This window comes from Entelurus aequoreus, linkage group LG25 (genome assembly GCF_033978785.1).
Source record: "Entelurus aequoreus isolate RoL-2023_Sb linkage group LG25, RoL_Eaeq_v1.1, whole genome shotgun sequence".
Taxonomy (NCBI): Eukaryota; Metazoa; Chordata; class Actinopteri; order Syngnathiformes; family Syngnathidae; genus Entelurus; species Entelurus aequoreus.
Window position 1 is genome coordinate 9,172,179 of NC_084755.1, and position 15,397 is coordinate 9,187,575.

Genomic DNA, 15,397 nt, shown 5'->3' on the forward strand with positions numbered 1-15,397 from the left:
ATGTGTTGCAATGTTAAGATTTCATCATTGATATATAAACTATCAGACTGCGTGGTCGGTAGTAGTGGCTTTCAGTAGGCCTTTAACCATACTTGCCAACCTTGAGACCTCCAATATCGGGAGGTGGGGGGTAGGGGGTGGGGGAGTGGGGCTTGGTCGGGGGTGGGGTGGGGGGGTTGGGGGCGGGGGGGCGTGGTTATTTACAGCTAGAATTCACCAACTCGAGTATTTCATATATATATATATATATATATATATATATATATATATATATATATATATATATATATATATATATATATATATATATATATATAATATATATATATATATATATATATATATATATGTATGAAATACTTGACTTTCAGTGAATTCTAGCTATATATATATATATGTTCATATATATTTATTTATTTTATTTACATAAAATAAATACTTGAATTTCAGTGTTCCGGTGGCTATCCATTAGATGGCAGTATTGTCCTGTTTAACTTCTCCGTTCATGACGAGTATATCATTTCGGCCACCGTGTTCAATGGAGAAGTCTGTTCTACATATTTACAGGCAACATACACCTTCCCCTTCGAACTGTCCTGGATGGACTGAAATTCTTGTTTCCATTCGTGTTGGAACTTGCAAGCGTATTTCTTCATCTTGCTCGTCGACGGCGTCGCCATGTCTGTAATTTCCGCATTGAGCTGGAGGGGGCGTGGCTTCCAGCTCCGGCTGAATACCGGGAGTTTGTCGGGAGAAAATCTCTGCCGGGAGGCGCTGAATAATTGGTAAGTATGCCTTTAACATTGCTGTATGTATACTTTTGACCCAGCAGATTTGCTCACATTTTCAATAGACCCATAATAAATTCATAAAAGAACCAAACTTCATGAATGTTTTTTTGTGACCAACAAGTATGTGCTCCAATCACTCTATCACAAAAAAATAAGAGTTGTAGAAATGATTGGAAACTCAAGACAGCCATGACATTATGTTCTTTACAAGTGTATAAAAGTTTGTTTTTTTTAGAGATACATGATTAGAAACATGGCCTAAAATGTGGATTACCTCCTGCCATTGTCTGAAATGATGACTCCTGATTGGCCGGGGAAGTAGATCATCTCATAATAAAGGAAATAGTCCCCTGATGCGCGGCACCGGAGACAAATGAGCTTCAAGTGACAAAGAAAATGTTGTAGATCCGAGCCAGTGCCATTTTGGGGGCACTAATAAGAGAGAGACAAACAACCAAAAGATGTGGTCTCATTATAGGAGTAAAAGTCGTAAACTCATCCCATTCGTGTCGTTTAGCCGAGGTCTTAATAGAACTAGTGAGGGAGAGGAAGAGTGTGCAGGGAGAAACTAGGGCACTGTCATCAGGTCCCCACTTTGTCTTCTTGTGTGCGTAAGGACCACCAGGCACAAGGCGGAGGACGTGGAAGAAGCAGAGGAGAGAAGAACTTCCAGGGAGTGCATCATGTTCGAGGAGCAGGCCACCAAGGTGAAGATCACGTCGCTGGTCCTGGTGGTGGGCATGTCGTCCATGCTGGCCGCCGTGGTCACCGACCACTGGGCGGTGCTGAGCCCCCGCGTGGAGAAGCTCAACGCCACCTGCGAGGCGGCCCACTTCGGCCTGTGGAGGCTCTGCAAAAAAAGCATCTTCATGGTGGAGGAGGACCCCCAGGGCCAAGGCTGCGGACCCATCAGCTTACCCGGAGGTATGACGGCGACCTGCTTTAGGAACCACTGGGTTGGCGAGGAACCGTTTTGTGTTGTTTTTGTTGGAGCTCGGATTGGATCCAGGACTTTAGGGAACCTGATAAGCAGTAAAAAAAAAACACTTTTTTTTACAGTTTTGGTAAGTTATTATCAAAAAAAATATTTATAATAATAATAATAATATATTTTATTTGTAAAAAAAAGCACTTTACATTGAGTAAACAACCTCAAAGTGCTACAGTGTATTAAAAAAAATAAAATAAAAAATAAAATCATAATTAAAAAAATTAATAAAAATAAAGACTAGAACAGCCAAATAGCTAAAACTAGTATGCATGTATCAAAAAAAAAAAAAGGCTTTTTTTTTTTTTAAAAGAATGGTTTTTAAGCCTTTTTTATTAAAATATATTAGTGTTGTCCCGATACCAATATTTTGTATTTCGATACTTTTCTAAATAAAGGGGACCACAAAAAATGGCATTATTTTTTTGGTATCTTAGTGTACATTAAACATATGTTAATTATTGCAAGTTTGTCCTTAAATAAAATAGTGAACATACAAGACAACTTGTCTTTTAGTAGTAAGTAAACAAACAAAGACTCCTAATTTAGTCTGCTGACATATGCAGTAACATATTGTGTCATTTATACACCTATTATTTTGTCAACATTATTAAGGACAAGTGGTAGAAAATGAATTATTAATCTATTTGTTCATTTACTGTTAATATCTGTTTACTTTCTCTTTTAACATGTTCTATCTACACTTCTGTTCAAATGTAAGAATCACTTATTCTTCCATTGTTTGATACTTTACATTAGTTTTGGATGATACCACACATTTGGGTATCAATCCGATACCAAGTCGTTACAGGATCATACATTGGTCATATTCAAAGTCCTCATGTGTCCAGGGACATATTTCCTGACTTTATAAACATAATATGCATTTTTTAAAAACAAAAGATTTTGTGATGCTAAAAAATATAGGCGTTAATCATAGTAGTATCGACTAGATATGCTCCTGTACTTGGTATCATTAAAGTGGATGTCAGGTGTAGATCCACCAATTGCGTTTGTTTATATTTGCATAGTATGTATATATTATTAATATTGTAAATACACATCTTTATATATCTAGAAAGGGTGGTCCTAAAGAAGTAGGCATTTTTCGGCAGCCTCAAGAAGGTAACACATACAAAAATGTGTGTTTGGGCACACGTGTGCGTGTGTGTGTTCTTGTATTTCTATCCTTCTTGAGACACCAACAAGGAAAAGTATCTTCCATATGAGGAGGTGTGAACAAGTGATGACATAAATCATGGTCCCAATACAGAAAACCATTGCATCTAATAGAGAATGTCTCATTTGCACCCCTGGTGGTGAAATCTATCAAAATGAGGTTGGTCCCAAAAAGGAGGGATTTTTCAAATTGACTGTGTGTCGCTTTTAAAAGTGCTCCCCCTCTGGTCAACATATGAAATAACAAGTGTGTGTAAGAAATTGAAATGCTCCCCCTTTGGCCAAAATTAATTTAAAAAAAAATCTATTAAATATGTATTTAGAGACATACTGTAAATTAATGAAGATAGTAAATAACGAAGATTAAAAAACAATTTAAAAAATGATAATAATAATAAATTAACTAAAAGCAGTCTTTTTCTCACACTGTGTCGACTTTTTTCTTATACAATTGGGAACAATTTCTCATTCTTTGTTTCTGTAATATTGCAATATTTTCTCGTAAAATTATTACTTAATATAAAATTATTACTTTTTAATGCAAAATGGTGACATTTGTCATATAAAATTTTGACTTGTATCACAACATTGCCAATTTGTTTTGTTGTTCTTGTAAAACAGTGACATTTTTGGAGTAAAATCATGACTTTTGTCTTAGTTTAGCCAAGTAAAATTCCGATTATTATTAAAATATTGCCAAAATGTTAAAGTTCTATAATAAAATTGTGCCTTTCGTAGAGAAAAATTACGACTCTTTTCATAAAATGGCCAAAATGCTAAGCTTTTCTTGAAAAACTGCGACTATTATTGAGTAAAATACCAACTTTTATCATAAAATCGCACAAACGATCAGTTTTTCTTGTAAATTTTTGACTTGCGTCGAGTAAAATTACGACTCTTTTCATAAAATGGCCAAAATGCTAAGCTTTTCTTGTAAAACTGAGACTGATATTGAGTAAAAATCCAACTTTTATCATAATATTGCACAAACGTTCAGTTTTTCTGGTAAAATTGTGACTTGCGTTGAGTAAAATTACGACTCTTTTCATAAAATGGCCAAAATGCTAAGCTTTTCTTGTAAAACTGCCACAGTTATTGAGTAAAATTCCAACTTTTATTATAATATCGCACAAACTTTCAGTTTTGCTAGCAAAATTTTGACTTGCGTTGAGTAAAATTACGACTCTTTTCATAAAATGGCCAAAATGTTAACCTTTTCTTGAAAAACTGCGACTGTTATTGAGTAAAATTCCAACTTTTAGCAAAATATCGCACAAACGTTCAGTTTTTCTGGTAAAATTTTGACTTGCGTTGAGTAAAATTACGACTTTTATTATAATACTGCCAAAATTCAAAGTTTTTCTTGTGAAATTGTGACCTTTTTCTTTTGAAATTCCAACTCATTTTTCACAACAAGCTTTTTTATATTTGCATAGTTTGTATGTATTATTAATGTTGTAAATACACATCTTTATATATCTAGAAAGGGTGGTCCTAAAGAGGTAGGCACTATTTGGCGGTCTCAAGAAGGTAACAAATACAAGAATGTGTGTGTGTGTGTGTGTGTGTGTGTGTGTGTGTGTGTGTGTGTGTGTGTGTGTGTGTGTGTGTGTGTGCGTGTGTGTGTGTTCGTGTGTGTGTTCGTGTGTGTGTGTGTGTGTGTTTAAACTAAGAGCCACCTTGGATATTCAACAAGATTCAGGATTTCAGCTGATGTTTGACAATGAAGTTATAATTCTCAACCTGAGTTCTAGTTAGTTTAAAAGTCGCAAAAGAAGACTTTGGAAGTGCGGCTGGCCTCCGGCTGTGAGAGTACGTGACCACAGGCCCAGCCTGGAGATTTCAGTCCGACTCTCATTGACTTGGCCCGAGGGTTCTTGCACCTCCACATCAGGATGGGGCCTTAATAAAGAGTGGCTTAGAGCTCCGTCTCACCGGTTAAGAGTCCACCTGGGAGACTCCAGAGGAGGGATGAAGAGGATTGAGGAGGGGTTACGTGGGTGGATGGAGGCGGGGAGTCTTTAGATGATGATGAGGAAGGAAGTTCTCCTAAACTGTCCGAAGAGAGTTTTTAGAGAGTATCGTTCATGCATATTAAAGCCCTCCACGTCGCCTTGTTGGATAATCACGGAGGCAGGATTTGCTGTCAAAGCACCTGCACGGTTGGGTTGTAGAAAGAGCCGACAGAAAAAGATAGGAAAAGGCCTGGAACTTGAACACAGATTCTTGTTGTCTTTCAACGGAACAAAGTCATAATTTTATTAGCATATAACTTTTGTAAGAATTAGACTTAGACTTCCTTTTTATTGTCATTCAAATTTGAACTTTACAGCACAGATAAGAACGAAATTCCGTTACATAAGCTCATGGTAGTGCAGGGTAAAAAAAAAGCAATAAGGTGCATATATAAATAAATATATATAAATAATATATATATAATATATATATATAAAATAAATAAATATATATAAATAAATAAATAGATTACTGTACAGATAAATATATTGCACTTTTTCACATGCGTCCACGTTTATGGATGTATGTTATGTTGTCTTTTTTTATTCCAGCGCCATGAGCGTCTGCAAGCCGCAGCCCGTCAGGGCGCCGCCATCTTGACATTTTGACAATATTATAATATTAATGGTAATTTTACTCGGCAAAATTATGACAAAAGTCATAATTTTACTCAAAAAATGTCACTGTTTTACAAAAAAAAAAAGGGCAATATTGTGATAAAAGTCCGAATTTTATAAGACAAGTGTCACCATTTTGCATTAAAAAGTATTAATTTTACAAGAAAATATTGCAATATTATGAGAAATTGTTCCCAATTTTATAAGAAAAAAGTCGACACATTGTGAGAAATAGACTACTTATATATTTTTTTATTTTTTTTTATTGGTATTTAATTTTCATTATTTACTTCAAATTATTACATTATGTCTCTATATACATATTTATTAGATTTTTTTTAATTAAATTTGGCCAAAGGAGGCGCATTTCAATTTCTTACACACACTTGTTATTTCATATGTTGACAAAAAGTCATAATTTTACTCAAAAAATGTCACTATTTTACAAAAAAAAAGGGCAATATAGTGATAAAAGTCAGAATTTTATAAGACAAATGTCACCATTTTGCATTAAAAAGTAATATTTTTAAAAGAAAATATTGCAATATTATGAGAAATTGTTCCCAATTTTATAATAAAAAAGTTGACACATTGTGAAAAATAGACTACTTTTAGTTTTTTTTTTTGTTTGTTTGTAATTGGTATTTAATTTTCATTATTTACTTCAAATTATTACATTATGTCTCTATATACATATTTATTAGATTTTTTTTAATTAAATTTGGCCAAAGGGGGCGCATTTCAATTTCTTACACACACTTGTTATTTCATATGTTGACAAAAAGTCATAATTTTACTCAAAAAATGTCACTATTTTACGAGAACAACAAAAAAAATGGCTATATTGTGATAAAAGTCAGAATTTTATAAGACAAATGTCACCATTTTGCATTAAAAAGTAATATTTTTAAAAGAAAATATTGCAATATTATGAGAAATTGTTCCCAATTTTATAATAAAAAAGTTGACACATTGTGAGAAATAGACTACTTTTAGTTTTTTTTGTTTGTTTGTTTGTAATTGGTATTTAATTTTCATTATTTACTTCAAATTATTACATTATGTCTCTATATACATATTAATTAGATTTTTTTTAATTAAATTTGGCCAAAGGGGGCGCATTTCAATTTCTTACACACACTTGTTATTTCATATGTTGACAAAAAGTCATAATTTTACTCAAAAAAATGTCACTACTTTACGAGAACAACAAAACAAATGGCTATATTGTGATAAAAGTCAGAATTTTATATGACAAATGTCACCATTTTGCATTAAAAAGTAATAATTTTACGAGAACATATTGCAATATTACAGAAATAGAAAGAATATGAGAAATTGTTTCCAATTTTATAAGAAAAAAGTCGACACATTGTGAGGAATAGACTACTTTTAGTTGTTTTGTTTGTTTGTTTGTAATTGGTATTTCATTTTTACTTTTTAATGCAAAATGGTGAAATTTGTCATGTAAAATTCTGACTTTTATCACAATATAGCCATTTTTTTTGTTGTTCTCGTAAAATAGTGACATTTTTTGAGTAAAATTATGACTTTTTGTCAACATATGAAATAACAAGTGTGTGTAAGAAATTGAAATGCGCCCCCTTTGGCCAAAATTAATTTAAACAAATCAAATAAATATGTATATAGAGACATAATGTAATAACTTGAAGTAAATAATGAAGATTAAATACCAATTACAAACATTTAAAAAATAAAAAATAATAACTAAAAGTAGTCTTTTTCTCACAATGTGTCGAATTTTTTCTTATAAAATTGGAAACAATTTCTCATATTCTTTCTGTTTCTGTAATATTGCAATATGTTCTCGTAAAATTATTACTTTTTAATGCAAAATGGTGACATTTGTCATATAAAATTCTGACTTTTATCACAATATAGCCATTTTTTTTGTTGTTCTCATAAAATAGTGACATTTTTTGAGTAAAATTATGACTTTTTGTCAACATATGAAATAAGTGTGTGTAAGAAATTGAAATGCGCCCCCTTTGGCCAAAATTAATTTAAAAAAATCTAATAAATATGTATGTAGAGACATAATGTAATAACTTGAAGTAAATAATAAAGATTAAATACCAATTACAAAAAAAATAAAAAAAAAATTAAATAACTAAAAGTAGTCTTTTTCTCACAATGTGTCAAATTTTTTCTTATAAAATTGGAAACAATTTCTCATATTCTTTCTGTTTCTGTAATATTGCAATATGTTCTCGTAAAATTATTACTTTTTAATGCAAAATGGTGACATTTGTCATATAAAATTCTGACTTTTATCACAATATAGCCATTTTTTTTGTTGTTCTCATAAAATAGTGACATTTTTTGAGTAAAATTATTACTTTTTGTCAACATATGAAATAACAAGTGTGTGTAAGAAATTGAAATGCGCCCCCTTTGGCCAAAATTAATTTAAAAAAATCTAATAAATATGTATGTAGAGACATAATGTAATAACTTGAAGTAAATAATAAAGATTAAATACCAATTACAAAAAAAATAAAAAATAAATTAAATAACTAAAAGTAGTCTTTTTCTCACAATGTGTCAAATTTTTTCTTATAAAATTGGAAACAATTTCTCATATTCTTTCTGTTTCTGTAATATTGCAATATGTTCTCGTAAAATTATTACTTTTTAATGCAAAATGGTGACATTTGTCATATAAAATTCTGACTTTTATCACAATATAGCCATTTTTTTTGTTGTTCTCATAAAATAGTGACATTTTTTGAGTAAAATTATTACTTTTTGTCAACATATGAAATAACAAGTGTGTGTAAGAAATTGAAATGCGCCCCCTTTGGCCAAATTTAATGACCAGAGGGGGACATTTGTGCAATATTATTATAAAAGTTGGAATTGTACTCAATAACAGTCGCAATTTTCCAAAAAAAAACTTAAAATGTTGGCAATTTTATGATTATGTTGTCGCAATGAGCTTTGTTGTCCGGGGGTTTCTATGCCCCCTGGTAGATAAATACAGATATAAATAAATACAGACATAATTTTATGAGAGAAAAAAAATTACCTCTTAATGCTACAAGAAAAAGTAATAATCGTGTACTAGTAAATTTGTAATGTTACAAAAAAATGAAATAAAAACATTCTTGTGAGGAAAAAAACATCATAATACTACAAGAAAAGACAACAATCCTATACTTGTAAAAGTGTAATGTTAAACATTTTTCAAATGAAGACAGTTCTATGAGAAAAAAAAATGGGATAGGTTTTTCAGAAAAGCAATAAAAGCCACAAAATGGCTTTCTGTTCATAAGAGACAAGGTGAACTGACTGGAAACAAGTTTCATGTCCACACTGGAGGAGATTGGAGTGCATCATCGACCTTGCAGGCTGACTAATAGAAGCCTTTAGTTACCGGGGAGTCATTAGAAAGGTAAACGTGTCATTTTGGGCATGGCTGCCTCGAATACACACCACTGACTGCTGTCACCATATGTCAAAGTAGTGTATGTTTAAAAAAAAATATATATATAATCAGTTCTTTCTGAAGAGACTGTGTTCTCTACAACAATGACCAGGGCCGGCCCGTGGCATAGGCCGTATAGGCAAATGCTAAGGGCGCCGTCCATCAGGGGGCGCCACGCCAGTGCCACAAATGATGGAGGGAAAAAAAAAATAAAAAAAAATAAAGTTGGTACTATTATTTCTAAATACATGAAATAATCCCACGTTAATTAAAATGCAAAGTAAAGCCTATTTAATAGAAATATTATTTGTTACAACATTACGCCCCCGCTCCCCCGGCACGGTGCGCCCCCTCCCTTCCCGTATCATGACTCTTTTTCGACGTCCCACATAAAAAAATCAACACAAGATGTCAAAACGGCCAAAACTGTCAGGTGCCCAGGGAAGAAAAAAGAGAAAAGAAGAGGAGAAACGAGAAAAAGACAGAGGTAGCAGGTAGGTAACGTTAGCCTACATGAAATTATTTGTCTGTTACAGAATGTGATAGTACCTGGCTTTTTAGCATTAAGCTAATGTTACATGATTCGGCAAATTGCTAACAGCTAGTTCTGTTTTAACGTCGGGTTAATATTGTGGAGGGGGCTAAATTGTTATGGAAAATAATAATGTAACGTTAGGTAATTACAGTACTCCCTGGTGTACAGTCATTTGTAAGTCTAATGCAATATTAAAAAGCACAAATAGAGAACTCTGTAGGATCCCCTTTTTTTGTAATATAGTTATTAAAGTCATACTGGTTTGATATCTTGTTTTGTGCAGTGCCTTATTTATATTGTATTTTTAATTTATTTTATGCAACTTGTTGACACGTTTTATTTTGTGTTTATGTATGTAAAAAATATTGTATTTCATATATTCATTTTTTATTTTTTGTATTCATTTATTTATCCATATTTTTTTTTATCTTGTTAACTATTCTGATTTTTAATTTGCTTTCTTTAAGTAAAAAAAAAAGGTCAAAGGCAAAGCTATTCGTTTCTTGTGAGTATATACACTTCACTGCCGATGTGGGGGGGGGCGCCACCTAAAATCTTGCCTAGGGCGCCAGATTGGTTAGGGCCTGACAATGACCGCCTAATTGTGGGTCAATGCTGCTTATTTCAATGGATATTCCATGAGGAGCTCTGATAAAACAATAAGAAATGTAGGACAGACACCCTGTAGGTCAGGGGTGTCCAAACTTTTTCCACTGAGGGCCACATTCTGAAAAATCAAAGCAAGCGGGGGCCATTTTGATATTTTTTATTTTAAAAACCAATACAATATATGTATAAAAAAAATATACATTTAGGCCTCCACTCAGGCTTGATCCCGGGGACCCCAAAGGGTTTTGGTCAAAAATGTTTTAAAAATGTGTCATTATTCAGTATTATTATTTTTATTATTATTCAAGTTTTAAATCTCTAGATCAACATTAGGTCTATCTGTCAATATAACGGTTTTAACGATTTAAGTTGTAAGCTCTTGTTGTCAAAGAAAACCCTGTTTTTTTGGGGGGGAAAAAATACAAAATATGCAATATTTTCACACAATAACATTTTTAAGTGGAATATTTGAGATTATATAATAATTGGAGCCTTAAAAAGGTCAATAACTCATAACACCATTGATTTTAATATATTATTATATTTTTGAGCAATGACACTTAAAAATAAATCACACTAAAATTATTGGGGATCCAAATAATTATAGTGTTAAAAAATAAATTCTATTTTTTTTTTTTACTGTTTACTTTTAACACAATAATCTCGAGGTCAATTTCAGATCTATCCGTCAATTATACGTTTGTTCGTTTTAGGCCCTTCTTTATAAAAAACAGCTCAGTTTTTTTATATGGCAAACACAAAATATGCAACATTTTCCCTCAAAATATCTCAGATGTGACGTAATTGGAGCCTTGAATAGGTCAATAATTCATAATGATTCATTATTTTTTAAAGAAAGAAACCGCCTGCATGGCAGCTCTGTGTTATTAGAGTAAACATTGCGACATTTTCTTGTTACATGTCACCTGTTTGCTCTTTTATACCACTTATGTTTTTAATTGTTTTCAATCGTATTTTTAAAATGTGCCGTGGGGCCGTTAAAAAAATGACCTGCGGGCCACAAATGGCCCCCGGGCCGCACTTTGGACACCCCTGCTGTAGGTAATGCTATGGGCCTAAAAAAAACTCATTTTAATCGTACTTATTTGCCGAGGTGTTTGGCCAATAAAACCCAAGTTTTGCCTTAAAGGGGAACTGCACTTGTTTTGGAATTAATTCACAATCATTGTGTAAGACAAGCACACGTATGGTTTTCTTTTTTTTAATGCACTCCTAACTAGTCATCTTACAAAGGAACCTATGGGAGTCTCTCTAATCTGTCTATAAAACCCTTAAAAAACTTCCAAACACTTCCATCAACGTTTTAGTTTATATGTATTGTACAAAACCCGTAACCAGTGAAATTGGCACGTTGTGTAAATGGTAAATAAGAACAGAATACAATGATTGGCAAATCCTTTTCAACTTATATTCAATTGAATAGACTGCAAAGACGAGATATTTAATGTTCACACTCAGAAACTTAATTTTTTTTTTGCAAATAATCATTAACTTAGAATTTAATGGCAGCAACACGTTGCAAAAAAGTTGTCACAGGGGCATTTTTACCACTGTGTTACATGGCCTTTCCTTTTAACAACACTCAGTAAACAAAGATAAGACCTTCTGGAGGAAAGTTCTGTGGTCAGATGAAACAAAAATTAAACTGTTTGGCCACAATACCCAGCAATATGTTTGGAGGAGAAAAGTTGAGGCCTTTAATCCCAGGAACACCATGCCTACCGTCAAGCATGGTGGTGGTAGTATTATGCTCTGGGCCTGTTTTGCTGCCAATGGAACTGGTGCTTTACAGAGAGTAAATGGTACAATGAAAAAGGAGGATTACCTCCAAATTCTTCAGGACAAGCTAAAGTCATCAGCCCGGAGGTTGGGTCTTGGGCGCAGTTGGCAAATGACCCCAAACACACGTCAAAAGTGGTAAAGGAATGGCTAAATCAGGCTACAATGAAGGTTTCAGAATGGCCTTCCCAAAGTCCTGACTGAAACATGTGGACAATGCTGAAGAAACAAGTCCATGTCAGAAAAACCCACACATTTGGCTGAACTGAACTCAAGACAGCCATGACATAATGTTCTTTGCATAACTTTTGACCACGACTACGACTCAGCGCATTCATCATTACACTGGATAGCATACACCAGATTGTTTTTGTGGGTGTGTGGTGTTCGGTCTTTAGGATGCACCAGTCTCTGTCTCAGGGTGTTGCCTGGTTTGAAGTGTACTAGGATGTTCTGTTGGTTAAAAAATATTTTCACAGATAGACCTGATACATATGGAATGACAATATTTTTGCGTCAGTCACCTTTTTCCTCCTCATCCACTCTGTTCTTGTTATTTGTGGAACTGGATGCACTTTTCATAACAGCCAGCTGGGGTAACCACAGGTTTTGAGGTCTTCCCTGAAATGCCTCTGCTGTCTCTCTTTGGCCTCTGTGGCCTGCTAGGAACATTATCAGCTCTGTGGTGTATGGTTCTGATAACGCCCAGTTTGAGTTCCAGTGGGTAGTGTGAGTCAAAAAGTAGGTATTGATCGGTTTGTGTGGGTTTTCGGTAAATCCCAACATGGAGGCCCCTGATTTCGTCAATGACATCACAGTCCAAAAAAGGCAACTTACTGTCTTTGATTTCCTCACGCCTGAACTTGATGTTTTTGTCCACTGAGGTAATGTGCTCGGTGAAGTCTTGCACTTCTCAGTGTCTGATTTTTACCCAAGTGTCTAAGATTAGATCTGACCAATCTACAAACGTTTGTAAGTCCAGAGCTTGAACTGATGAAGCCTACGGAGGTATTGGCACCAGTCGCTAGACTAGATTTGATCAATCTAAGTCTAGAGCTTGAACTGTTGAAGTCTACTGAGGTATTGGCACCAGCCTCTAGACTAGATCTGACCAATCTAAGTCTAGAGCTTGAACTGTTGAAATCTATTGAGGTATTGGCACCAGCCTCTAGACTAGATCTGAACAACTAAGTCTAGAGGTTGAACTGATTAAGCTTACTGAGGTATTGACACCAGCCTCTAGACTAGATCGGACCAATCTAAGTCTGGAGCTTGAACTGTTGAAGCCTACTGAGGTATTGGCACCAGTCGCTGGACTAGATCTGACCAAATCTAAGCCTGGAGCTTGAACTGATGAAGTCTACTGAGGTATTGGCACCACTTGCTAGACTAGATCTAACCAATCTAAATCTGGAGCTTGAACTGATGAAGCCAACTGTGGTATTGGCACCAGCCTCAAGACTACACCTGACCAATCTAAGTCTAGAGCTTGAACTGTTGAAGCCTACTGAGGTATTGGCACCAGTCGCTAGACTAGATCTGACCAATCTAAGTCTGGAGCTTGAACTGATGAAGCCTACTGAGGTATTGGCACCAGCCGCTAGACTAGATTTGACCAATCTAAGTCTGGAGTTTGAACTGATGAAGCCTACTGAGGTATTGGCACCAGTCGCTAGACTAGATCTGACCAATATAAGTCTGGAGCTTGAACTGTTGAAGCCCACTGAGGTATTGGCACCAGTCGCAAGACTAAATCTGACCAATCTAAGTCTGGAGTTTGAACTGATGAAGCCTACGGAGGTATTGGCACCAGCCTCTAGACTAGATCTGACCAATCTAAGTCTGGAGCTTGAACTGATGAAGCCTACTGAGGTATTGGCACCAGTTGCAATACTAAATCTGACCAATCTAAGTCTGGAGTTTGAACTGGTGAAGCCTACTGAGGTATTGGCACCAATCGCTAGACTAGATCTGACCAATCTAAGTCTGGAGCTTGAACTGATGAAGCCTACTGAGGTATTGGCACCAGTCGCTAGACTACATTTGATCAATCTAAGTCTAGAGCTTGAACTGTTGAAGTTTACCGAGGTATTGGCACCAGCCTCTAGACTAGATCTGACCAATCTAAGTCTACAGCTTGAACTGTTGAAATCTATTGAGGTGTTGGCACCAGCCTCTAGACTAGATCTGAACAACTAAGTCTAGAGGTTGAACTGATTAAGCTTACTGAGGTATTGACACCAGCCTCTAGACTAGATCTGACCAATCTAAGTCTGGAGTTTGAACTGATGAAGCCTACTGAGGTATTGGCACCAGTTGCAATACTAAATCTGACCAATCTAAGTCTGGAGTTTGAACTGGTGAAGCCTACTGAGGTATTGGCACCAATCGCTAGACTAGATCTGACCAATCTAAGTCTGGAGCTTGAACTGATGAAGCCTACTGAGGTATTGGCACCAGTCGCTAGACTACATTTGATCAATCTAAGTCTAGAGCTTGAACTGTTGAAGTTTACCGAGGTATTGGCACCAGCCTCTAGACTAGATCTGACCAATCTAAGTCTACAGCTTGAACTGTTGAAATCTATTGAGGTGTTGGCACCAGCCTCTAGACTAGATCTGAACAACTAAGTCTAGAGGTTGAACTGATTAAGCTTACTGAGGTATTGACACCAGCCTCTAGACTAGATCTGACCAATCTAAGTCTGGAGTTTGAACTGATGAAGCCTACTGAGGTATTGGCACCAGCCTCTAGACTAGATCTGACCAATCTAAGTCTACAGCTTGAACTGTTGAAATCTATTGAGGTGTTGGCACCAGCCTCTAGACTAGATCTGAACAACTAAGTCTAGAGGTTGAACTGATTAAGCTTACTGAGGTATTGACACCAGCCTCTAGACTAGATCTGACCAATCTAAGTCTGGAGTTTGAACTGATGAAGCCTACTGAGGTATTGGCACCAGTCGCTAGACTAGATCTGACCAAATCTAAGTCTGGAGCTTGAACTGATGAAGTCTACTGAGGTATTGGCACCACTTGGTAGACTAGATCTAACCAATCTAAATCTGGAGCTTGAACTGATGAAGCCTACTGAGGTATTGGCACCAGCCTCTAGACTAGATCTGACCAATCTAAGTCTGGAGCTTGAACTGATGAAGCCTACTGAGGTATTGGCACCAGTCGCAAGACTAAATCTGACCAATCTAAGTCTAGAGCTTGAACTGATGAAGCCTACTGAGGTATTGGCACCAATCGCTAGACTAGATCTGACCAATCTAAGTCTGGAGCTTGAACTGATGAAGCCTACTGAGGTATTGGCACCAGACGCTAGACTAGATCTGACCAATCTAAGTCTGGAGCTTGAACTGATGAAGCCTACTGAGGTATTGGCACCAGCCTCTAGACTAGATCTGAC

At 35.3% G+C, this 15,397-nt stretch overlaps 1 protein-coding gene across 1 annotated transcript in view; it reads left to right on the forward strand.

Annotated features, from left to right (window-relative positions):
* Positions 1-1,276: 1,276 nt before the first annotated feature.
* The window catches only part of LOC133642718 (voltage-dependent calcium channel gamma-1 subunit-like), a 42,367-nt gene continuing 28,246 nt past the window's right edge, over positions 1,277-15,397 (forward strand). Inside the window, exon 1 of the mRNA XM_062037075.1 lies at positions 1,277-1,715. Within this exon, the coding sequence (XP_061893059.1) occupies positions 1,475-1,715 (241 nt within the window). The 5' untranslated portion in view covers positions 1,277-1,474. The remainder of the gene's footprint in view (positions 1,716-15,397) is intronic.